Genomic DNA, 27,347 nt, shown 5'->3' on the forward strand with positions numbered 1-27,347 from the left:
CTCTAATGTTGTGTTGTCTTCTTGAATGTCTTGTATTTTGTAGACTATTTGTGTATCGTCAGCTTAATTGTAACAGGTGAGGCCGTGTCTTTTGATGATCTTGATTAGTTGAAACAGGTAGATGTTGAATAATAACGGTGAAAAGGATGATCCTCGTGGTACTCTGCATGATAATTCTCTTGGGTTGATAACTCAATTTAAATAGTCACCATATATCCCAGGGATATCTCTGAGAGACAAAACTATAAAGTTACCACAAATCCGCTACATATAAATGCACATAGAGGCCCATATATACCCACACACCAAGGTGGCCACTGATGCTATACCTGAGGCAGAGGTAGCTTATGTTACGGGCTGACTATGATACATCACATCTTTGTGCGTCTGTGTCTTACAGAATGATTGTTCAAGTTAATGGCTAGTAATGCCTTTCCCTAAAATAACAGGTGCACAAGGGCTTTTATTTATAGGCACAAAGCTGGTAACTTTGAAGTTACAAAGGAGTGTGGCAGCCCCTCTACTGAGAATGGGCAGGGGTCAAATACCCTGTTCTATGGAATTTCTTCCACTCAGGAGGGTCAACAACCACGTTTTCTCTCGCTGCACCCTTTACAGAGGAGAAATATTAATTTGCTTATCATTCTTTGTCCCACCCACAAGGGCAGCCCAGCACCAAAATGTGAGGCAATTCTCCTCTGAACAAGAGTACCATCAGCAGCCCCAGACAGGTGTTTGGGCCTACTCGGGCCTCATCAGTGATGTGAAGCTGAGTCTCTCTAAGACACACTGAGCAAGTGGTCCATGTCTGGATTACCCTGAGCTACTTAGGGCGAATCCCCAAACTTTATAAAGTTACAAAGGAGTGTGGGAGCCCCTCTACTGAGAAGGACCATGGGTCAAATACCCTGTTCAATGGAAGTTCTTCCACTCAGGAGGGTCTACAACCACGTGTTAGCTCACTGCACCCTTCACAGAGGAGAAATATTCATTTGCATATCAGTCTTTGTTCCACCCACAAGGGCAGTCCAGGGACTGCAGGGAAGTGTACCACCAAAGGGTAAGTAAGGGTTTGGACGAACGGGGTCTAAAAAAGCCAATTTGCTGTGGGGTGGTTATTTCGAATACGGCCATTTAGAATTTGACATTTTCGTCTTCGAAATGTTTGTATTCGAGATAATCACGTACATCCAGATAGTATGGGCATGTGAGAGCCCACATGAGAGGAAAAGGGTCTGCAACCTTTTGCTGCCTTGATACTTTGGATTACAGATCCCATCAGCCCTAGCCAGCATAGTCAATGGTGAGGGAGCATGAGAGTCGTAGTCCCAAGAATGTGCAAGTGTTCATAACAGGGGCTATGATAAAAATGTAACATCATCCAGGGAGAAAAGAACATGGACAAACATCTAAAGTTCGGACATTGGATGCCTCTTGCACAAAACAATGCAGAACAAAATAAACTGATTACCCAAAGAGATTTAAGACTCAGTGCTGTGTTCTCCCCTACACCTCAAAAAGTCACAGACCTTCATTTACATGCCACGGAGACATCACAGTCCAAGCAGTAACAGATAACACGAAGCCAAGATCAAGGGCTTTCATTGCCACCAACAGAAAAAAAGATTATTAAGTTTAACTGAGATCAACTTGCAGGGTTTCAACAAACATAAACTAGTCAGGATTTTCTATAGGACCACAGACCTCAGGACTTCCTTCTCTCCCTCACACTCTACCTTTCTGACTAGCAAAACAAAGTAACTCACAGTCCTTGGGGATTTAAGTGCCCTAAAACTCTTATTTGGCTAGATGTTACCTTTGGATGGCTTCTGTTGTTCAAAAATAATTAGCACAAATACATTTCACAGAATTTCAAAATAAATCTTTTTAAATACAACATATCATCTAATCTTAAAATGGATCCAAGTGGATCCAACATATTTTTACTTAAAGAGACATTCTAACATTTATTTCCCCCCACTTCCGGTTTTGGCTGTGATTACGCAGGCTTTTCACTAGACTATTTGGATGTATGTGATTATTTCGTAAAAGAAAATGTCAAATTCGAAAATGACTAATTCAAAAGGCACGTTACGAAACAACATACATAGATTTAATGTATCTTTATATCACAAGTTATTGCCAGATTGATCCTATTTGGTTAGGACGATAACATTGACAGTGCATTGATACTTGATTTGAGGTTTTGAGGTGAATCCCCTTTGATCAGTGGCCAATTTGGGGTCTACAATTGAGGAGGTTAGTTCTTTATTTCTAATTTATTGAACTCTTTTCTGAATAGTTAAGTGGGACTAATAAAGTTTTCATATATTATTTCAGAAACAGAAGGGATCAGAACCCCGGGATGAAGTAAAGAAACTATAATAAAGTCAATAGGATTTACTCTTGACAAAGGAATTATTTCCAAAAAGTGGAAACCACCTAAAATCACCTAATCATATGAACCTTGAAAATCTTTGTATACTTTTTTCTTATCGATGTTCTGATTTAAGAATTGTGTTTTATTGAATTGGTTATGGTGACATTTTTGAGATTTGATATTTGTTACTTAATGTTTGATTAAGTTCTATATAATGTGACATGATATGTTGTATTTCTTTTAATTCTGTGATATGTAGTCATACTAATCATTTTTTTTAACATGAATATTAAATTTGTTATGCTTATGATTTAATGATTGGGAGAGTTCATCCTCGACTGGAGTTCTGGGGACACAGGGTGATGTTCACCTTGTCTAATATAGTTTAGCATATATATATATCTATAAATGTCTAAAACATCGTACCACCATACAATTGGTAAAATGTGCTTTGAAATGCACCACTGGACCAAATTATTTAAAACATCTTTTGAGGCAAATGCTTTATCTCAAGACCCTTTTTGAACTAAGTTGATAAAGTGGTGCATTGCAAAGCAATGAATACAATGTTTGCATTCTGAAAAAGAAAACCCCTATCTGGTGTAAAATTGAATTTATCCTTATGTCTCCTCTGCGTTTATGGGGCTTCCTATAGATGACCTCCAAGCCAAATATTAGATAATATCCCTTAATACAGTTTTTGAAAAAATTACTTTGAAACCCTTCTTAATTGTCATATGAAACCGTATTCCTTTTGGCATCATAAATCAAATAGTGTTAATGATATACCTATCTTTTCTAGACTAATTGGTATAGCAAAGGGAATATGGGCCTGATCACCGGTTGGGCAGAGCGGTATAAATGTGGCGGTAACGCTATAACTTCTGCATTACCGCTCTGCGCAACGACGACTTTGGGTGGAAAGTTGCAGATTTGCCTCCAGCTTTAAGCTGGAGGTAAATCTTGCCACTTTCCACCCTATTAGTGCAGAAGGTAATAGCACCCAACATGCCCCATACAGTACTATGGAGACTTACAGCCTTAATGCAACGTGGGATCCGGCGCTAATAGCGCCAGACCGAGTTGCGGTAATGCTAGTTGCGTTGGGCAGTATACCGGAAGATTTACCGCTGGGATACCACCCAACTCGTGATGACGTCCTATGTGGGTTAACCAGCAAATTGAGGGAGGCCAACCAATTACCTTTTTCACCTTAGTTGTATCGTATGATATTGAGGATTCTGATTTGATATATCATGATAATTGTATTTTTCAATTCACAAGATTTCTTCTTATACACAGAAATTTCCTTCTTAATATGTCCAATCCCTTTTGACCAAGCGGTACATTAAAGCAGCTATGTTATATTCATATACAAATCATTTGAGCACTGATTCGCAAATTATAAACAGAAAATTAATGGGAGAGATTGGGACATTTTTCATCTATAAAACAATGGGAGGAAATGTGGTTAAAATTCTTTAAATCGTCAATGGCAGCTAACCTTACAAAAGCAATTTTCTTTATTGTACATCCAGCCTATCTTTCGCCAGTAAGACTCTAGATTTTCTTTACAAGCATCATATTTATGTTTGTCTTGTCAGTCCCCTAATCCCCTTCTTGCCTATGATCTTCGAATGTACATTTTGTCTTGATTTTTGGTTGCAAGTTTGGTCACCTATGCTCAAGATTTTCAAATTTTCAGCACCTTTATCCCTATCGTCTATCATCATTCTGTATATCATTGGAGCATACAAGTAAGGAGTTAACTAAAGACGTAAGTGGCGTATACCTTGCTCCTACGCTCCAAGGCATTTTAAATGTGTTTTGCAGGCAAAGTGGGAGATTGGAGGGGAAATATGAGTCCTACTCTTCTAGTCCACTACGGCTGCAAAATGAGCTAGTTTTACCACTGCATGAGGTTTTCATGCAGGAGCTAAGCAAATGGATTCCCACTGAAACTGCCTGGATTTAGCATCCATTGGAATCCATTGTAAATCCTGCATGCAAAACTGAATTCAGGCAGAATATTATTTTTTGGGCAAAAGAGAGTGAATGGAAAGAGTAAAGGCATTTTTGCCTACATTGACTCTTTCCTTTTGTACTCTGTTTTGTAAAAGTAGAAAACTGCATTCAGGGGACCCAACAGCGTGTAAGGGGTAACTTTGGCGATCCCCTGCATTAAATGATCCTAGCCAATCAGGAGACTTAGAACAGAGTCTTTACCTTAGGGTAAAGACCCCACTCCGAGCATCTTCGGAAACTGGAGGCCGCCAACTTCCCTGATGGGAATTCAGGCAAGTGCTCTCCCAAGCCACACGCTCCTTTTCCCTTCCTTCCCCTGACCTCTGAACCCCCAATTTCCACATCCCTCACTGACCATCTCCTCACTTATCTTGCACTCCTTTGTCCCTCGCTGGCGCTGGGAACACTCAGTATTCCTGGTGAATCAGCGACTCAGCAATGGCCACCATGGAAAGGAAGAAGGGACTACATATAGTTCCCTTCTCCCTAATCCATGGTAGCCATCTTGGTTTGTAGTTTTTTTTAAAGTTCAGAAATGGCAACTGTGCCGTTTCTCAAATTAAAAAAAAAAGAACAACGATTAGCATCCCGGTCAACATGCCGAGTTTCTATTAGTAATAAACCTCTCCGGGCGGGGGTCTTTAACAGGCAGGTAATGCCCGGGATAGCATTAAAGCCCTCGCTTCGCTTGGGCTTCTAACTGGCCAGAGCATTATCTGACCCAGTAAAGCCCCGCCCCTCTGTTTTCTTTTACCTAAATAATTCCCAGAGATAGACAGAGAGCTGAGAGAGAAAGCGAGAGAGAGATTGTGCTTTGCAGATGGCATTTGCAATGGATTCTTATGAAATTCTTCTGCTTTTTGCAGGTGCTAGATGGGTGTATGATACACCGGTTACAGCTAGTAGACGTTACATTCTGGATAAACAAATGCAATCTCGACTCAAAATTCCAAAATATATGCCGTAGGGCGTGTCTCTTCTCCTTGACCTCCTTGTAATGCCTACATCTGACCCTCTAACGAGATATTAGTGAGGTATCAAACTCAAGCTTCATGACACAGCAACCCCTGTCCAGGACCATCCATCCTCAACTCCAAACTCATTGGCTTTCCCTAATCAGTCAACAGACTCCTACTACTGAGCTATTTTTATTAATTAATTCGCCAGTCTGATTTGGTTAATGGTCTTTAGGGATTCTGAAACATAACAAAGTGAGAAGGTGACTCCACAGACAACAATTCAAGGCATACAAAGCATCAGCACAATCCTCGCCCATTTGCTTTCTTCCCGTCGACTAAGGTCTGGATACCCCTAGCAGGGGGCACAGGATGCCGCTCCACGGACAAGCCAAGCTGCTCTGATACTCCTATGGTGGTGATTTGGCACAGTATACAAGCATATTAAAATAACACAACATTTGAACACAAGCCCACTGGTCGATTAATAAAAACAGTGAGCCCTGACCTGCTGCCCTAATGACAAGTATTACAGTCCCAGAGCAGCTGCACCATTAACAGAAAGATGCCTGGATGCAGTTGGGTGTCATATCAGACATCCCCTGCTCCCTTCCCCCCGCACCTCCACTTCTCCATCCAAGAGACATCCCAGGCTGGTCTTTCATTGTTGCTCATAGACATCAATTGGGAACCGCCAGGGGTCACACCCTGAGGTCTCTCTTGCTACCCCTAATAAAACAAGAAAAAACAGAAATCTTATATTTATTTTTAAAATGGAAGCTCCTGGGATGTGGCCAGAGCCATGTGGCTCTTTGTTCTGGAGTGACTGGCTTTCTTGTACAGGGGGTTCCACAAGTGTAACACTTTGAGCAGCGACCCTCAATAAGAAAGAATAGGAATAACAAATACATTGGGCCTCATTACACGGAATGCGGTAAGGGTTTACCGGTATCGGTAAGGGCACCGGTACCGGTAAACCCTTACCACCTTAATACGAGGTCCTTTTGCGGGACCCGACCTCAAAGGCTGGTTTTACCAGCCGTTAAGGAACGGGCCTACAAAGGGACCTTGGTGCTAATTACGGTACCGCAATTTGCAGTACTGTAATTAGCTCCTTCCCCATTCCCATTGAGCCCTATGGGGGCAAAAATGGGAATGGGGAAGTGCCTTGGTGAATGGGGAATTACTGCCCCCGCTCACCTTGGAGTAGGGCGGTAATTCCGCCATCCACCAAGGCGGACACGGTAAATACTGGCGGCAACCATGGCGCCAATAGCGCCATGGTTACTGCATACCGTGTAATGAGGCCCTATGTGTTTTGATTATCGCAAGTTGCAGTAATAGCATGTTTTTTTCTGCCGCTGTCTCTGTTAGGATCATCACAAGACATTCCATCTGGGTGTCCTCAGTCATTTGATAAAATCCTTGTGCCTAAACGCTTATGTACAGTGTAGAAATGTTTGACCATAGCACATAAAGCGGGCCTTGATTTCATTGTGCAACAATGAATGTTTTGTTGTAATGTGTCTATCTTTCCTATCTCCCTGGCATGCTGTTCAAGAGGTTTGTTTGCATGTATGAGGTAACGAGTGCCCAGAGTACGGGAAGCCGTGTGAGTGTGCTGCTTTCCTTGCGCTATTCTAAATTTCTTTAATACACATTTATGAACCCTCCCAATGATGTGTATTTTGCCATCCTCTGGAGCCTGAAAAGTAGATCCACGCAGGCTTGACATGTGGCCAACTTTGCACCAGACCTGCAGATGAACCGGTCTGCTGTTACATCTCAGTTACCAGTTTAATGGTATCCACTACAGAGTGCAATTTGCTTTCTGACTTTGAGAACATGCAGACATGTAAATGCTCATTTAACTATAGCCGGTAATATAGGTAGAGCCAGTAAGATAGCTCTGTGGGTTGAGCGATCGCTGCTGTGATGTGTGTGTGTGTGTGTGAGATCTGCAGATTCGAAACTCGGCAAGGCCAACTCAGTCTATCATCCCTCTGAGGTCGCAAAATTAGTACCAACACAGGTTGGGTGATATTCTATGTATATTTGTTCTAAATAAAGCACTTAAGCATAAGTGCTATATAATATAACATCATTATCATTTGGCCTATGTGAAAAACCCAAGTGCTATTCCTTATCCCTTTGTATCCTCTTCTGGGGCGGCTAGGGAGGGGTTGGTTGTTGCTGTCGAGCCTGGACCCGGGGAGTGGACCAGAGAGGGAGGAGGAGGAGGAGGGAGGAGGAGTCCCAAGGCGAGATATGGTGATATGGTGTCCGCCTTTGCTTAATACCTCCCTACCCAACATTCCCTCCACTGTCATACACCATTATAAAACCTATCCAGTCACCCCCTCCATAATTCCAACAGATACCAAGATCAAAGGGTGGCATAGGATAACCAGGAAAAGGAGAGCGCATATATCACTCCATGTTTTACAGCAGTAAGGTTGTTCCCCTTCTCCTAATCACATTTTTTGTAATTTTTCTACAAACACTAAGAAACACTACAACTCCCATAATTCCTTCCTACTGCTTTTTCCCAAAACCACTGAGACTTGGAGCCATGCAGATTACCCATAGGAAACAATGTACCATAGATTCCTATTGGCAGTCTCCATCTTGTCCGATTTAACGAGGGCAGTCAGAGTCACGGAGGGCTTGGCAACCACTCATACCTAACTCCAGTTAAACCTCCCAGCCAGGATAAAAGTTGGAGCTCACAAGCACACTCTGAGCAAGCTGGGGATGCTGGAGGAGGCACAGAGGCGAGAAGGAGAAAACATCAGCAGAAGGAACCCTGGAGAGCCTGGAAGGACTGCAAGGACATTGGGCCTGTGAGTACAGGGGATGCTGCACTGCGGCGAGGGAGCTGTGTCTCCAGGGAGCCAAGCAGGGGCAGCCGGGGTTACCTGGCAGTGCCCAAACCAGAGCTCCTCCCCTGGGTAGGATACAGAAGCCCATGCCTCTGAGGGGCAGGTGGTGAGACCCTGACCTCAGAAAAATACACCTAGAGTAAGCCGACTGCTTGCAAAACTGCTTGGATGCAGTTCAGGGGAGCTGGTGAAGTAGGAGCAAAATAAGAATGAGGCATTGTGGGATTTGGAGTCCAGAATTATAGAATCAGAGACATTTGTTTGAGAAAGAGAGCAAGGTGAAGTACAAGGTCACCCTGTACCCCTGCCGGATAACGATTGAGTTGGGGAAGAAGAGAAGGCTGGTGAAGGAGCCTTGAACGTTGTATGGGAGGCCCAAATCCGAAGTTGTGAAAACAACCAGTAAATTAATGAACTAAGCAAAAACCCCTGATGTTGGAGGTGTGTGTTTGAAGTTCATTACGCACACTACAAATTAACAGAGTGGTCCTGCGATAGGAAGTCGCACAACCGAAAGACTCTGTAAACTCCTTTTGAAGCAGATATCAAAGGGAAGCAAAGTAAGAAAGTAACACAATCTTAAATAAAAGCTTACTAAGACTGAAAGCAGAGCATATCAAAGTGAGATAACTACAAATACCAAGAGACATTGGCAAAGGGCAGAGAATTACTCCCATTTTAGGATTAGGGCCACTTAGGAATTGCTCCAACCCCAATCATTAGTTCATAAAGGTTTTGGAACTTGCATCTTTTGTTTTGTATTCTATACTGTTGATACCATGCCTTCCTCACACCTTGGACGTCTGCTTGCATTCACAGTAATTTGGGTCTATACACACTGATATTAATGCTACCTATGGCGATCCATTCTTGTATGAAATGTAAATCACAATACAGTGATATCGTAACCATATTTTTTGTAGTGTACCTAGGAACAATGCTGTGTGATTCCACTTCCTGTTTTGTCAAGGGGTGAAAGGTTGTGTTCCATTGCTTCCCGTGATGTCACTTTGGGGTGGGGTCAAATGACATCAGAGGTCAAGGGTCGTGTGATGTCACATCCGCTACCCCAGGCATTTTGGTGAAATGAAGTCCCTGCTGTTGCTTTTCTCCGTTTGCAGACATCTGCCTCGTCTCTAGGGGTGTCCCGTGATATTGACAGTTCTGTGTACGTTTCCTTTCCCAGGTGTGCAGGCACAAAGGCTGGGGTTACACGTGCGTATCTACCAGTCACCATTGTTTGTGACAGTGCAGTCAGGAGCCCCAACAACGTTGGGCTGCACTGTGTCCACAAGGAGGACAAGCAAGGTGGTACAAGGAACAGGGAGGTGGACTCACGCTCATCTACTCTGATGGAAGGAACGGGGGACCGCTCCCCCGGGTGTCAAGGCTTGCACCAGGCTCCTACAGAAATTGTTCCATCATCATCCACGACACCTCCACTGTGGACACTGGGGTGTACTACTGCGTAAAGTATGAAACAGAAGCTTTCACCGAGACAGAGCATAAGTCCACGATAGGCACCGTGCTGTCTGTGACAGGTGAGTGCTAAGCCTCGGCTAGCTGTGACAGCTGAGTGCTCATTACAGGTAGTCTGTGACAGGTGAGTGGTAGCCTAGGCTGGCTGTGAAAACTGAATGCTAACTCTAGAGTGTCTGTGACAGATCAGTGCTAACCCTAGGATGGCTCTGACAAGTGAGTGCTGACTCCAGGGGGGCTGTGACACGTGAGTGCAAAACCCAGGATGGCTATGACAAGTTAGTGCTAACTCCAGGGTGGCTGTGACAGGCGAGTGCTGACTCCAGGGTGGCTGTGGCACGTGAGTGCAAACCCCAGGCTGGCTATTACAAGTTAGTGCTAACTCCAGGGTGGCTGTGACAGGCGAGTGCTGACTCCAGGGTGGCTGTGACACGTGAGTGCAAACCCCAGGCTGGCTATGACAAGTTAGTGCTAACTCTGTGATGTCTAATATGTGAGGATTACCCCAGGCTGGCTATAACAAGTGAGTGCTGACTCCAGGGTGATTGTGACAGGTAAGCACCAATGCTAGGATGGCTTTGACAGGTGAGTGCTAATTCCAGGCTGTCTGTGGCAGATTACTGCTAATCCTTGCTGCCTGTGATAAGTGAGTGCTAACTCCAGGGTCACTGTGAGAGACGATTGCTAACTCTGGAGTAGCTGTGACATGTGAGTGCTACCTCTAGGCTAGCTGTGATAGGTGAGGGCTAATTACAGGGTGTCTGCAGCAGTTGAGTGCTAAAACTAGGCTGGCTGTGAAAAGTGATTGCTAATTCCAGGGTTTGATTTTTAGCAAAACAATTATACAGGTATTTCTGTTTCTGAAAGGCAGGGCTGCTAATTAGACTCCTCTTCACAATGCTCCATGCCAAAAACATAGGGCCCACATCTACCTTTGCTGTGATCGTCTTTCAGTGGCAGCAGGGCAGGTTCAAAGCTCACATGTGCATTCTGAAAAGCTGCTGGAACACAAAGTTTTAAAAGGCAGGGGTAGCTTTTTAATCATCTGCACTTCTGGTCAAATTCTTAAAATTGTGTACCCCAACAATCTGGTTATGACATGGCTTCTGGGGAACACAATTATAAATAGACAAGCATTTAGATGTTCTATTTTGTCAGCTTGGTGAGGTGGCTCATTCCCGACAGGGTTAGGTTTGTATTAGCCGTCGGACCCGAGTATACCCACAACAACCATTTGATACCTTGTCCAGGAAGGTTCTTTTTTTATTCCCCTTAGAAGGGTCGACACCTACCTCCAGGGGACAGGAAGACTCCCTGAGAGGTCCTCTAGGAACTGTCTTACAAAGATAGTTCTGGCATGACGGCACTGGGTGCTGATTGGAGGAGTCCCTTTGAAGTAGGCAGAGAGAGGAAGGTGTGTAGTTAGAGTACCTTAGAGGAGAGGTTTAGCCGAAATAGGCAATATATACGATTTTTGATTTTGGTAAAGCTCCCCAAACTTTCTGCCACCTCCCCACTTCCTGCAGGCAAAGCACTCTGGGTATGACATAGAGCTGGCAAAGGACACTGGTTGCAGCAGCCAGGATTGGACTCTTAACAAAAGGCGTGCACAAAAGGGCACATTTGGGGTGAAACTGCTATGTGGACAAGACCTAATACAACTGAATTACTGGTTTGCAGGACCCTGCTATTGAAGGCAATCGAGCACCTGCAAGTGTCCTCTACAAATCCTCCTCACTGGGAAGGGCAGAAGGAGGAAGGAAAAGACTCACATTGCCCCTCACGGCCCTGGACTGGGTCCCCCAGAAACTAAGGAGTCAAGGAACAGCCCTGGGCCCTGGTTCCCTCGTCTAACCACTTATGAGCTACACAGACCTGGACATTGCCTGCCTGTCCCAACCTTCTTCATGCCACATGACATTGTTGCTTGGACCGCACTGCGTGATGGACCCAGTCGAACATCTCACCACCCAACTCTGAATCACACCTCATGAAGCTCCTAGGAGCCTGGCTCGATGCTGTTGAGTCCCAAAGACAGTAAAATAAGGTATTTGAAGAGATCCTGTCCCCCTGATCCATCCATCCTAAAAGTCCCTAGTGATGTTAAGCCCTTCTCAGCCTTTTTAAAGACATCATCATGAACGTCACATCTTTGTCTGAGCAGTTCTGTCTAAAAACCCATAGTGCCCCTTCATTTTAAAGTCTGCTTCCTCTGTGTTTTCCCTTAAAGGGGTGGGTGATTGGGGTTTTTATTAGTTGTGTGCATGTTTGTTGGTTTAATTAAGGATCGTGTTTTTGTAGAACCTTGGTTGCAACTTTACTATTGTTGTTTGGATTGCTTCTGTACCAACTCACACCCTTCCCAAAGAGTATATAGTCTGCCCTCGGCCCGCCTTACCAGAAGAATAGAAGGTGTCGGACCGGTCAAGCTGTGCCTGTTTCACCTTTATGATTGGGATCACTGTTGGTTTAGTAGTAATGTGGGGCTAAGTAAGCAGTTTAGTCACTGCTCATCCCTGTACTCCTGCAGAGCAGTAGTAATTTCGTCACAGCGCTAGCACTAGGCTGGATGTGACGGGTGAGTGCTAGATCCAGGATGGCTGTGGCAGGTGAGTGGTAATTCCGGGCTAGCTGTGACAGGTGAGTGCTATTTCTAGGGTGGCTGTGAAAGGTGAGCGCTAACCCTGGGGTGGCTGTGACAGGCGAGTGCTAACTCTGGGGTGGCTGTGACAGGCGAGTGCTGTTTCTAGGGTGGCTGTGAAAGGTGAGCGCTAACCCTGGGGTGGCTGTGACAGGCGAGTGCTAACTCTGGGGTGGCTGTGACAGGCGAGTGCTATTTCTAGGGTGGCTGTGACAGGCGAGTGCTAACCCTGGGGTGGCTGTGACAGGCGAGTGCTAATCCCAGACTGGCTCAGGCAGATTAGTGCTAATTCTAGGTTGGATATGAAAGGTGAGCGCTAACCTCAGGCTGGCTGTGACAAGGGAGCATTCACGCCAGACCCTCTGCAAGTGGCAGTAACTTCTTTAGCCCAGGTCTTCTGGGAATAGCCAATACCAAATTAGATTTCAGTAATGAATAGTAATCGCAGGCTGTTTGTGACTGGTACTAACTCTGGACTACCAGTGAGAAGTGAATACACCCCTCCATGTTGTTGGTCAGTGGTGAGTAGAAGCTTTGTCTGTCTCTTGTGAACAGTTAGTACTCACGTAGACTCTCTCATCTCTGCATACAGCCTTAGACTTGTTGTGAGGACAAATCTAAGGCTGTCTGTAAGCAGGTGTACAGACTACTGTTCATCTGTGCAAGATTAGTACTGTCGAGAAACCAGACTCACGTGATGTATTCCAGACAGTAGCATAGACAGAGATGAGTTACTGCATTTAAACGCGAGCGGAACAGAAAGAAAGACAGCATATCCCTAACCACTGCCAGTTCCATGTGATAATGTCCCAGCAAAAATGTTGTCATACAAAAAATTTGTTGAGAAATTTTCTTTTTTTGCTCAGACATTATTACATGGAACATGTGGGGGACACCCCTGCAACCCCCTAAACCTTTTTTCCTTTTCTTGTTCAAGGGGACCGGGGAACACCCCTGCAACCCCTGCTACCCCTGTCCCTATACATATGGTCACCTATATATAATGTCGCCACAAACTTTTCCTGGCAACAGGGACCATATATAGGGACATTATTACCTGATTCCCCAGCGTCTCTTTTTACGAATGTCAAGACAGTGACGATTTAAAACCTAAGATAAGGAATACAGTCGGCCCCACGGAATGCACCTCGCTCCGGAGACCTGGTTCCTCTTGGATACGTGCGTTAGTCCATGTGTCCGCCACACCCATCACCTGACACAGAACCTTCTAGGAAGTCCAGTCCATGATGGGCTCCAGCGGTAGACCACCGCCTTCCAAAAGTGCTGATACTTTCATCCGTACATGCATAAACATGATCCTTCATCGTCCCAGTCATCGTCCCAGTGTTCAGATCGTTTTCCAGCAGTTCTGGTGCCAGCCAGATGATACAGTATTGGCACCTTTACTGAAACACCACAAGTTCTAGGACCGGGGCTCCATGCACAGATATCGTTTTCTCAATGTTTATAATAACCACACTTCATATGCACTATATAGCAGAAGCCCAAGCTGTATAGAATAAGCTGCAAAGTCAAAGGCTTGAAATACACATACAATATAAAACAATATCACTTTTTAAACAGGCTACCTGTCTGATAACTCGTGGCTGCCTGCCAGCGGTGAGCCCAGGGCTCTCTGAGAGAGGCGAGTACTAACTCCAGCATGTCTGGGAGCAGTGCACCCCAAATCCAGATAGTGTGGAAGCAGTGAGAATACATAGCAGGCTGCCATTGTATTATGCCTGCTATGCCGTCAGTCCAGAAGATCGAATACTAGCCCACTCACTATGAGCAGTGAACACATATGCCAGACCTTCTCTAAGAGATCAATACTAAAGACAGGTGATCAGCAACAGGTGCTGCCAAACCCAAATCTGCCTGAAAGCAGCCTGTGCCAACACCAAGCTGTGTCTCCGACTCCCTGCATTATGGAATCTGGCAGCAGATGGGTGTAAGCTGTGAGTAGTAGCTCCATGCTCTGTCTAGGTGGTGAGTACCATTGCCAGGATGTCTGTGAGCACCGAGAAGTTCACTCCTGGATCTCTTTGAGAGAGGATTAGAGACCCTGGCCTATCCAATCCCAGGCTGTAAGCCCAGGCTGTCTCTGATAGCAAGCACTAAGTATGGTCTGAAAATGATATCTGGCTGAGTGAAGAGTACTAACCATGGGCATAATTATAGGGGGTGACAGGGGGTTTTGTCCTCCCCCAACTTCTGTGGCATGCCTTTGTGTCCCCCCATCTTTTGGAGGGAGGGCAGAGGGGCTGCAATCATCCATTATGTAATTGGACAGCAAAAGCCCAGCTGGGGTGTCCAGCAAGGCTTGCGCTGTCTCATTACATAATGCTGAGATGCCTGGCAGCCGCGCTGCAACACATTCAGGGCCGGGATGCCCTGCATGGCTCAGTCCCTCACACTGGCTGGCCTGACTCAAAGTCAGCAGCCATGGTGCTGAACTGGGTGTTGCAGGGCCTGGTGCCTTTGCTGCCACGCCAGCAGCAGCACTTCCAGGAACTGCGGCGCAGAGAAACGCTTTCCGGCTTTGTGGTCGTGCGACATACCAACAGGAACTAGGAAGCTCATTCAGCTTCCTTCTTTCTGTCTGGAGGCGCGTGAGGGTGAAGAGGTTAGGTCGGTGTAACATGATACATGGCCCGGGCGGCATTTGAAAGCAGAGCAGAGGTACTTTAAAAAAAAAATGGGTTTGTGTATGTTTGTTGGGGATCTCTGTCCAAGCCCTCTGAGGCAAAATACATGCAAACTTCCAAATTAGCATAAGGATTGCACCAACAGAAGTGATTTCACAGAAAAGGACATTGCAAGGCGCATCATCAGTCTGTGATACTTGGAGACACCTTGGAAGTGACTTTAGAATAAGTTGCCATAAATGAGCCAAGTGACAAATAACTTTGTGGTGCAAAACACCTAAATTGCACTATTGATATATATGGAGCAACTCCATAGTCATTAGGCTCATCCATTAACATAAGCTTTGAAGTGATTCAATCACTTATAGAGCTGCAGATAAGGCACAATGAGGGTCATTACGAGGTTGGAGGTAAGGGATTACCGGCACCAGTAAGGGTGTCGATGCCGGTAATCCCTTACCTCCGTATTCCGAGTTCCCTTTGCGGGTCCTTCCTTACCTCCTGCTTTTAGCAGGAGTTAAGTGCGGGACCCGCAAAGGTACCTCGGAGGTAATTACGGTACCGTAATTTACGGTGCCGTAATTACCTCCTTCCCCATTCCCATTGAGCCCTATGGGGCAGAAATGGGAATTGGGAAGGGCAAAAGGTGAATGGGGAATTACCGGTCCCTCCAACCCTGGAATGGACCGGTAATTACTCCATTCACCATGCCGGATTTTGGGACGGTTTCGGAGGCAACCATGGAGCTAATTACTCCATGGTTAGCTCCAAACCCGGAATGAGGCCCAATGTGATTAAATGATCACACACTTGGTTAAATGGTGAAACTGGGATGTGGACAATTTACGCGACCATGCACATCTTTCCAGGCTTAGTTGATATAGATATTTATTAAGGTTTTGCATTACATTTCATGTGCTTATTAATTATATAATACATATACAATATATAATACATATAAAATATAATTATTTATAGCAATCCATTGGAAGCAAACCACATTACATAATAAACTAGCCTTTCATAGTAAACTAACCATACACTATATACATCGACATAGACATATCATGAGCAATGGGAGTATGGCTTTAGTTTTATTCTCCTCATTCTGCATGCAAAGTCACAATAGCATCATGTAGATTAATGTGAGCCTAACAAATCCCCTTGGGTTTTAAAGCCACAGTCATTATTTCATAAAGCATGCAACATTATGCACCCTTCTCACTTCTTATCACTCCCTCCCATTCACATCTCTAAAGGGACAAAAGTCCCTGCTAATAGTGACCCCTCCCTCCTGTCAGTGCCTAATGGCTCACATTGTAATACTCTGATACAGAGCAACGCGAGGACTCTCTGCTGCCCGGAGCTCCTTGGAACATTGTCCAGGCAGCGGGACACCTCTAACATTCGGAACAGGTAAGGTGTCCTGCTGCCAGGACAATGTCATGCTGAGCAGGAATTGCTCAGGACACATTGTCATGTCAGCGGGACACTTTTGGTGTTGGGCACCCTCTCTGAGGTGCTGAATGGGAGAGGTGCCCCAATGACACATGTCCCAGTCTTACTCTTAACCCCTTAAGTGGCAGCTAAGGGGGGCAGTTTGACCATCCTCTTGCGACTCTCCCGCTCGGTACTCCACTGCTTGGAGCCATTTGAACACAGGAAAACATACCTTAATTTTAATCAGTCAGAATCTTGTAGAAGAAAATCTATCAGCATGTAGACATATAAGGTGCTGCGCAGAACCTAAGTTTGGAGATAAATGGCATTTAAACATCTATACCAAAAATACTTGGTCACCCACTGCACTGCATTAACCAATGGTTTCCGCCTTTGAATGAAAGGAAAAATCAGGCAAATTACTGACATTGCAGTGAATCTTGTCCTTTCGGCTATTGGCTTTATAATTCAGCTGGGTCAAGTCAACGTAGCCCAACATTTCAGGTATCGGGGTGATAAAGTCTGGTCTGCTCAATGGACGTTGCACCACTGTTTCCATGTATTATTGTAAATGTACATATAAATGTTGTGTGCACAAAGTGTATGTCAGTAGAGGTGCTGGGTGCATTTGTTTGTGAGTGAGTGTGTGCAAGCATATGTGTGTTGACTTTTGTGTCTGAATGAATGATAAATAATGCATTTTTTGTATGTTCTAGTTGAAGTAAGTTTGTGAATGTTATGTTGTGTCTCTGAGTGCATGGCAGGCCGGCTGAAGATGTGTGGGGGCCCAATTGAATTTTAAAGAGAAGCCACCAGTCTTATGAAAGTTATAACAGAGCATCAGCAATCGACTCTTGTGGTGTAGTAGTTTAGTGTTATCCCTCAGGGATTTAGGTTGTTTGACCGACGTATCACAGCAGAATTAATTGTAGTAATTTTCGCTGCATATACATTTTTACCTCGCTACAAAAAACCAAACCCATGTCCCCTCAAAGCACCAGTACACCCATAATCCTCCTGACTTAACTTTTCTCCATCCACTGCCTGTCCTGTAACTTGCAGCGTCAGATCCATCCCTTTAACATGGGTCAGATCTGTCACTACAGCGTCCCTTGTCTTCTTTTTTTGTTGGGTCCCCTGCCACCAATGCTGAGGAAGCAGAGGACAACCCTGCAACTGCCAAAGCCACAAATACCAAACATGGGCTGAGGGGGCCACCCCTGCAACCGCTGCTCTTCATGTTCGGTATCTTCAGCTTCAAACTAATGGTGGTGACCGAATTCGGTCAAATCTACCATTCCACCACTTTTTTTTAAACAATTTGGCCAAAACCATTCCTCAGGGCCACCATCCGCCCTCCTTTCATCCCACCCCTTTCCTTCAGTTGTCATGTCCCCCCACCAACATTTTCAGCAAAGTTACTCCACTGGTACTAACGTTAGGATGTTTGTGAGCAGCTTTGAAGACTATCCACCGGACATCTGTGAACTGTGAGTACTAACCCCAGGCTTTCTCTGACTGCTGAGCATTTGGACGCGCTGTCTGTGAAGCTTGAGGATGGACAACAGCCGAGGCTGCCAGCGAGAGGTAAGTACTAACCTGGATATCTGGGAATGGTGGGAAATTGCCACAAGATCGTGAGTAGCAGGCCCCTGTAACTACTAATCCGTTCTGTTTTTGAAGCGTGAGTACTTATCCCTTAGTCTCTGGGACCTACAGGGCAAATCTCCAACTGCCTCTGAACCATACCACTCAACTCGCAGGTTTTTGGCGGGCGTCACCTGCCAAACCCCTTGTACGCCCATAGAAGTCAATGGGTTTTCACTCGCCAAAAACAAAAGCGTGTGTTTTCACCCACCCTGGGGCCACACAAGATTGAGTTATATGACTAAACCCACATTTCTTCCAAGTCTGTCTGTGAGCGCCAAGTACCAATCCCAGACTGTATCCGAGATGCGAGAACGAACCGCTTGCGGCCTATGCACAGTGAACATAAAGCAGAGGCTGTCTGCAATAGATAGGCGTGCGCTCTAGGGCCGCAACCCCAGAAGCACAAAGCACTAAACGCCTTGTCAGGAAGTGTGACGCGCATCCATTGGGCTTCAAGTAACTGACAGGCCAAGGGCGGCATTGGGGATGGGGCGAGAGCAGCCCGAAAAGGACTGGGAGAAGGAGGCGGGGGTGGGAACACAAAACTGACCATGGGGGACAGCCTTAACAGTTGGTCTTTCGTTCCTGGCCATCGGACCACCAACCAACAGATAACTGCTCGTCCTAGAAGGCACTTTGCAACCAATGAGTACTAAAACTATGTGTTTGGGTGCAGTGAGTACTTATCCCATGCTGCTGATGATCACTGTTAATACCAGAGAGCACATGCCCCCTGAATAATGAGTCAATGGTGTGTGTGTGCGCAGTGGAGGGCAATGCTAGCTTCTCCCGAACAGTGAGTTCTAAACTTAGCCTGTACACGTCCCTCCATGGCCCGATGAAGCTTCACATGCTAGGGACAGCTACACATGCTTAAGTACTCCAATAACATGTCAGGTTTGCCATCATATGCTGGGTGTGGCGCTGCCCCGTGTGGCACGCGCACGCGGCGGCGTGACGTTACACGTCGCTGCGTGCAGTTTAAATAAACGGGGCGTTCCCGGATGCACCAGAGCGACCAGGGAGCCCGAACTAGATAGATGTGTGTCGTGTGTGGTCTGTCTAGTGTGGGGGCTCACGGGCACGCATGGGGGCCAGGACACACCCCCAACAGTGGCGACGAGTGCAGATGGATGCCCGGGCCCGGTGGTGAAAGGCATTCCGAAATTTTTCTCCATGATACGGAACGTTCGTGAGTGTTTCGTTTCACGCCGTGGCTGCGAACCGTACACGGGCTGGCGGCCATTTTGTTCATGAGGCCGTGGAACTTCACCAGGCTACGGTTCGGAGGGTGAAAGCGATCCAGGTCCAATTTTTGGATATTCTGATTGAAGGCAGTATAACCTGCATGCCCATGCCTGGTTTGTGTATTTTACTCCAGTTTTGGGATTCCTACGTCGAGTGAAAGCTAGGGGAAGGACTAAAATGGCTGGGCCGGATTAGTCCACTCGACCATCTTAGCTTAATTTTTGGGACATCCACACCACTGTGGCCTGCAGCAAGGTGGAGACACGGCTCTTCTTTGTTCCCTTCATCATCAGGACGCTGTGGCTTCTTCTTTGTCTCCTTCATCATCACGAGGTTGGCTGCAGTGGATGCTCTTCTTCTCTTCTGGTGGCTCGTGGTTGGAAGCTATCCCAGGTGAGCTTGCGGACTAGTCATCATCACCTCTCCCCCAGTGTGCCTGGAGAGGGGGAGGAGGTCTGTTGGTGTGGTGCTGAGGGGTAATTGAGTTGCGCCCCCCAGGACACAAGGTGGGGGTGCCTGTGCGCTCAAGCCCATGGGTGACTCTGATGATCCGGAGGGTGGAGCCGCCGCAGCTGCTGAAGACCCTCAGGACGGTGACCAGGTGGCACAGCCTCAGCAGGCCCTACAGCCTCCAGTGCTTCTAGGACAGCAAGCAGTGGCACAGCCTCAACAGGCCCCACAGCAGCCCCCGCAAGGAGGGGGTCAGGCGCCTGCACCCCAGGCTTTACCCGATGGAAGCGGGGTCACGCTCGATGAAGTCGGAGGAGGTGTGTGCTGTCTGGCGGGGTGGCAGAGGAACAAGAAGACCTGGTGGAGGACCCCGGGACAAGGCAGGAAGATCAGGGGAGTCGTGCCAGAAGTGTGGCTATGACCTCCCCCACCCGACAGAGTGCCCGGGGAAGGTTTGCGGCCGGTGCGGCCTGCCGGACCACTTCTCAAGAGTGTGCAGAGCGGCTCTGCCGGTGATGGTACCGAGAGGTCCGGCCCGGACGTGGAATCCGCGCCAGAGCCGACCACCAAATGTGGCCCAGGTAGACCAAGGTGAGGAGGAGGACCAGGTGGATGAGGCAGAGGAAGAGGAGGAAGAGAACATTTTCTTTGTTTCGAGCGTGGGGGTCCTGAAGGGGAAGAGCAGGAGGCAGCCAAGGTGTGTGGTGGAGGTGAACCACTCACCGGTTCCGGTGCTGGTGGACACGAGGGCCTCAGTCAGTAATGGCGAGGGGACACTACGATGCCATGGACCCGCCACCAGACTTGGCCACACCGAGAGCCCGCATATTTGCTTTTGGAGGACTGGAGCCTATACCGCTGGACGGTGCATTTGTGGCGAAGGTGGAGCATGAGGGCTCGACGATCAAGGCTCGGTTCTATGTCACCCCTGTGAGTAACAACACTCTCCTGAGTCGTGCTGCTGCGGAGGCCCTGGGAATTGTCACTTTCGCGTACTCGGTGTACTTGGAGGACATCAATGACCTGCTCGACAAGTACACTGCCCTCTTCAACGGCATTGGGATGATGACTGGTGACCCGGTCAGGCTGCATATCGATGAGTCTGTACAACCCATTGCCCTAAAACACCGGAGGGTGCCGTTTCATCTGAGGGAGCAGGTCGACAAAGAGCTAGACAACCTGGTGAATCTGGATATTATTGAGAAAGTCGAGGGCCCGACGCCGTGGGTATCCCCTATTGTTGTGGCAAGGAAACCGAAACAACCTGACTCTGTTCGTATCTGTGTGGACATGAGGCTGCCCAACATGGCCATCAAGAGAGAGCGGCATCTCACCCCTACTATCGATGAGATTATCGCCGAGGTGCAAGGGGCCCGATTTTTCTCCAAGCTAGATCTACGAGCAGGATACCATCAGGTTGTCCTCCACCCTGAGTCCGGTACATAACCACGTTCACCACCCACCGGGGGCTGCACAGGTACAAGAGGTTGAGCTTTGGGGTGTCATCGGCTGCGGAAGTATTTCAGAACATCATACGGGGTGCCCTCGCCGACCTGGAGGGTGTCCTCAATATTAGCGATGACATTCTGGTATTTGCCAAGACAGAGGTGGACCACCTGAGGAGGCTGGCAAAGACCTTCGAGAGGCTGCAGTCGCTGGGCCTCACCCTTCACAGGGACAAATGTGAGTTTCTGCGCCCCTCTATTGAGTTCTTCGGGTTCGTGTTCAAGGAGGGGGGGTGTCACCAGATCCAAGGAAGGTCCAGGACATTAAGAAGGCGCAGCCCCCGGAGTCGGTGTCGGACGTGAGAAGCTTCCTTGGCATGGTGACCTACTGCGGGCGCTTCATTCAAAATCTCGCCTCAAGGTCCGAGCCGCTCAGGGCGTTGACAAAGAAGGAGACAGTCTGGCACTGGGGCCCACTGGAGCAGTCGGCCTTTGAGGACATCAAGAGCGCACTAACAGCGGAGGACACCATGGCGTTTTTTTTCGACCCGGCGCTGCCGTCGGAGGTCATTGTGAACGCAAGTCCATTTGGCCTGGGGGCGGTTCTGACTCAGGTGGACCGGGATGGGAGCGTTCGCCCAGTGGCGTATGCCAGTAAGGCGCTCTTGGACACGGAGCAAAGATACTCCCAAATTGAGCGGGAGGCCCTGGCGGTCCTCTGGGGATGCAGACATTTTCAACTCTATGTTTTGGGGCATCCTGTGACCGGGGTGACTGACCACAAGCCCCTGCTCCCGATTCTGGCTGGATCATCCTCGAAGCCCCCGGCCAGGATTGAGAGATGGATGCTCACCCTGCTCGAGTATGGAGTCACCCTGGTGTACCGGCCGGGGGCCAACAATGCAGTGGACTACCTCTCCCGACATCCCGGAGTGGGCGGGGGAGAGGAGTATGACACCTGTGCAGAGGAGGCCGATGACCATGTCCGGATGGTGGTGGAAGGGGCCACGCAAAATGCGATGCCCCTGTCGGAGCAGGAGGCTGCAGCGGCAGCGGATGAGTGCTTTCAGATCTTTAAGAACTCTATGCAGCACGGCTCCTGGAAGTCCATCTTGGAGGATCTGGCAGGGCGGACCCAGGAGGCCAAGACTGGACTCGAGCAGTTGTGGAAGGTGAAGGACGAGTTGTCCTTCTCGACGTCGGGCTTGCTGCTCCGGGGTGATCGCATCGTTGTCCCCCAGTCCAAGGTACAGGAGGTGATCACTCTGGCCCACCATGGACACCAGGGTGCAGCCAAGACCAAGGCGAGGCTACGGCTGAAGGTCTGGTTCCCGGAATTGGAAAGAAGGGTGGATGACTTTGTAGCGGCGTGTGTGTGGTGCCAGGCGGCTTCCCCCATGCAGTGAGAGCCGACCATCGAGGCGATGCCCCGAGGGACCCGGCCCTGGGAGGTCGTCCATGTGGACTTTTGGTCAACGTCCGTGGGAACCCACTTCATCGCAATTGTTGATGAGTACTCACGGTACCCGGAGGTGGAGTTGGTGGAGTTGGTGGCCTTCGAGCATGTGGTCGTAGCGGTGGAAAAGATATTTGCGGCCCATGGGTTCCCTTTGACTCTGTGTTCGGACAATGGGTCGCCATTCCAAAGTGAGCGGTTCTCGGAGTTCATGGAGAGCTGCGGAGTCAAGCACAAGAAGATATCCCCGTTGTGGCCTCGTGCTAATGGAGACGCCGAAAGGCTGATGTGGACCCTGAATAAGACCTTCAGGATTGCTCAGAGACAAGGGCAGCCCCTCCAACGCGCCCTTTATCAATTCCTGCGGGTGTACCGCACCACTCCACATGCCTCCACCGGGGTCGCCCCTGTGGAGGCTCTGTTCAGGTGATGCCCCCGGGGTCTACTGCCCGAGGTCTGGGAGAAGGAGCCCGGGGTGATCGACAATCAGCAGGTTGAGGCCGATAGAAGGACCAGGATTGACCAGGAGAACCTGCGAAGGGGACTTCGTCCCCAGCGGCTGGAACCGGGGGATGAGGTGCTCATTCGAAACAGACACCCCCATGGGAAGCTCTCGCTCCCCTACGAACCGGAGCCACTGGACGTGGTGGCTGTGAAAGGGTCCATGGTGACGGCATCGGATGGAAGATCTGCGCTCACCCGAAACGTCAGCTTCTTTAAGAAGCTGGGCGATTCCCGGACTGAACCACCCCTGGACCCTGACATGGCGGAGGTGCCTGAGGACGTTGGAGTCCCTGTGGGCACCCAGAGCTCTCCAGTCCGGGGAGCTGTGGCTGATGGACTTCCCGTGCCGGAGGTAAGCGGGAGGTACCCCCAGAGGGCTGGGCGAGGGAAACCCGCTTATCTCAGCGAATACGTGTTGGGACATGTGGAGAATCAACCGGAGTGAGGGGATCCGGCCGGCTGACATTAAAGGGGCATGGGCTCATCATACTGGTGTTATTTGTGTGTGTGGTTTGCAGTGTTTAATAAAAGCAATTGTGTTTCCTCCCGATAAAGGAGGAGTGTGGCGCTGCCCCGTGTGGGACACGCACGCGGCGGCGTGACGTTGCACGTTGCCGCGTGCAGTTTAAATAAACGGGGCATTCCCGGACGCACCAGAGCGACCGGGGAGCCCGAACTAGATAGACGTGTGTTGTGTGTGGTCTGTCTAGTGTGGGGGCTCACGGGCACGCATGGGGGCCAGGACACACCTCCAACACTGGGTACCCCTGACAAAAAAGCAAGATTGCAACCATCTTCACTCAATGTAGAGCACCCACACTACATTGAAGAAAGTGAGCACTCTCGAATTTACACAGTAGCCCTCACAGGTTGACATGCCCCAGAAGGCACTCTCCCTCACTAAGTACACATACACCTGCCTGCCAATGTGGTGTGGTGAGCCCATCGCACAGGCCCCAAAGGGTTACATATCTTAGAATACACTCTGCCCCACTCGATGCTAATACAAAAACAGGAATACCGTACGTGTCAACCAATAATTTCTATCTTGCATAGTAAAGATGCCCACAGAGGACTACATATCCCAGAACGCATTCTGCCGCTCTCATCACATATGAAATACATTGATATGTGTCATGTACACTCACCATCACGTCCTCATGTTCCCTGGCGGCTGGGGCCTAGTGTGCAGTGGCATTGTGAAAGGCAGAAGTAATAGACCGTTCCAAGATGTCTGCCGATATTTATCACATTGGTCCTTAGCCGATGTACATGACTAGAGTATCCCAATCCAGTATGGTAACAGCATACCTCTTAATCGTCATATGGACCCAGTGCTATATAAAAGGCTGCCAGTGATGGCAGGAAGGTATGCCATATTTCTCTTCTAGATTTGTTCTATGGCTGCTGCCGATAGACTCCCTGCTTGCGGTTCTGTTGCATGATCTCTGTCAGGAGGGTTTTTCCAAAACATTGCTGGTGTGGTGTTTAGAGAGACCATGCAGGATTGCCACCAAGTAAGACCAAACTCTCCCTGGTAGACATGACTGAGCAGCTGGTCTTCCTCTTTAAGTGGGTTGGACACTGGCATAGAGAACAGATCACTTACAGGGGAGACCAATTAATACACTGAAAAGTATAAAGGTATTTATTTAACAAGAATAATGTGCATCACGATAAGAATAACTATAAGGTGACTCACTCTAAATAAATATACACATGAAAAAGAGTTTGTAAAGTGTCCGAAGAAACACCCCCTGATCCCCCACACTTTAATGGAACCAGAAGTGCAATTGTTAGCACAATAGGTTTCACTAAGAGTGCACAACTTGTTTTTTCTGGCGGGCCGAATTTACCACACAAGTCCCATGCAGTGGACTGAACTATCGCTGGCAAAGAGTGGGTGGCAGGGGCATTGGTGCACGAATGAAATGGGTTTTAAGGTATGCGTTTTATTGATCACGTTTCTACTGTAACATGTGATACATAGCATGTTAATGGTATGTATTACCACTTTTATTTATTTGTATTATTATTAGTATTTGTATTATGAGCCTGAAACAATTATTTAAATAGAAGTACCACTGCAGGTGTTATGATGCAAAGTGAAATACTGGTCCACAGAGTCTTCGTGCACCTCACATGACAGACTTAGTGACTGATGGACTTTAGGCAAGACAACCCTTCATCATTAATCTCATGTGACTTGGAGGGCCATGAAGAATGTCCTAAAGGCCCACGGGCTGCATGCTGTGCACCACCGGGCTACACCGTTTCAATGGAAAGCGGGGAGGAAAATAGTGGTTAAACCTATAGCAGGCCCACCAACAAAATTACCATCCCTGACCTAAAAACACAAGCCCGTGTTCCTGTGCAATCGTCCAACAAAATCACTGACACGTGAGCAGTTTTACTTATTTGAGAAAGTTTTGGGTCAATACCAAAGTTGGTCAAATAGGCTAACATAAGACAAAGTCAATAAAACAGTGCTGTTAGGGCGACTCAAATGAGAAAGTATGTACTCACAGGTTTCAAGAAGAAAAGGGGGGCAGCCAACAATCTGAGGCGTCAAAGGGGCCCCATGTGAAATTCCTAGGTCTAGTTCCACCAGCAAAGAGCAGGCCAGGGGGTTGCGGGGGCTGTAGCTAAGGACTCTGTACCCTAGGGTGATTTTTGCAGTGCAGTGCAAGGGGCGGGGAACAAAAACGGTATACAAGCACACTCAGGACACCCCCACAATGAAGAGCAGTGACTCCAGACAAGTCAAAATACTTGGGCCGGGGGGATGGAGGGGAACTACTCACTCTAAAGTTTTCAAGAAAGTGGTGCCAGGGGTCAGGTGTGCATTGAAGATTTTCAAGGTCAGGATTGGGTCTGGCTGGAATTAGTTCTGGTCTCCGCTTTAGAACTCAGTCACTGGAGATTACTGTAGCTATACCCCAAGATCCTGATGAAGGAGACCACCCTCCTCCCCCTTTAAATCCCAAAATGCTGGAAAAGCACAGATGATTTAACCGGCAGTAAGCATTATCAAAGTTACCCAACACAGACTTCAGCTATGGTGGGCCTACTCGGCCAAAGGGCCACAAGCAGCAACAGTGCCACAAAGAACATGCCCATCAAAGGTGTTGCACAGCACACTGAGCAGCAAGTACAGCACATCTGTGCAGTAGCACCTGGAGCGTTCCAAGTGCTGGACGGGATTACCACAATGACTGACCTCAGGCCCAAATAACCAGACAGACTTAAAGAATATGGCAAAATGCTACTTTATTATCAGTTCAATAAAGTAGGGAAACCTGGAAAACAAAACAAATTGCAACTCACGCACTCTCAACCCATTTCAATTACACAAAAGGCATTATACCTCAAAGTACGTCAGCTATGAAATCATTTGACGTGGCAAACAGTAAAAACCTATTGGGCAGAGGGATTGGTTACGGGAACGTATATACCTATAGTTCATTTAGGTGTTAATATCATCATTGGCTGCCCCTTATCAAGTAGGTACGCCTAAAACTACCTCCAACTACATATAATACAAATAATAGGAGAATGACAGCAGCGGATTGACTTCTGCAACAATGTATAGTCCCACATTACATAGGCCCTCATGTTTGGTTGGCATTCTCTTCCAACCTTGGACATTCGGCTCGTCAGCAGCACGTTAGTAAAACGAAACCCAGGTGCGGGGAACAAGGTCAGACAACTGCCCAATTGGCCAATTAGCCTACCATCTCTCATCAGTTAGGCTCTAAGTCAAAGCTTCTACTTTGTAATAGACCTTACTGACTGTTCTCTTCCTCAGAACTTTAAAGAGAGTGAAGGTACATTGCTATCTTCGTCTGGAACTTTATGAATAGGCCTCGTTTTCTGGTCTTGCACCATGTGTGAAGGGACCAAGATTTTGTCCATCCTGTCCTTCTATTTAGTGCTATTTGATTCAATTATATTGGGTGCTATTACTCTCCCCAGCCTCTGGAGACTTGGTTGCTCCGTCTTGCATATGCTTTCTCTGGCCGGCCTCTCTTGGCCCTCTTCCTGCTCCTGCCTGCAAGGCAAAAAACCTCAGGGTCATCTTCGACTCCACACTCTCCTTCTCTCCTCACATATCCGACGTCTCTAAGAAGTCACACTACCAGC

The 27,347-nt window shown here is 47.7% G+C and overlaps 1 protein-coding gene across 1 annotated transcript in view; it reads left to right on the forward strand.

Annotated features, from left to right (window-relative positions):
• The window catches only part of LOC138579899 (tyrosine-protein phosphatase non-receptor type substrate 1-like), a 266,436-nt gene that overhangs the window by 16,188 nt on the left and 222,901 nt on the right, over positions 1 to 27,347 (forward strand). Inside the window, exon 2 of the mRNA XM_069650124.1 lies at positions 9,493 to 9,784. Coding sequence (XP_069506225.1) covers positions 9,493 to 9,784 — 292 coding nt within the window. The remainder of the gene's footprint in view (positions 1 to 9,492; positions 9,785 to 27,347) is intronic.

The sequence above is a fragment of the Ambystoma mexicanum genome, chromosome 3p, assembly GCF_040938575.1.
Source record: "Ambystoma mexicanum isolate Mex_15411 chromosome 3p, UKY_AmexF1_1, whole genome shotgun sequence".
Lineage (NCBI taxonomy): Eukaryota > Metazoa > Chordata > Amphibia > Caudata > Ambystomatidae > Ambystoma > Ambystoma mexicanum.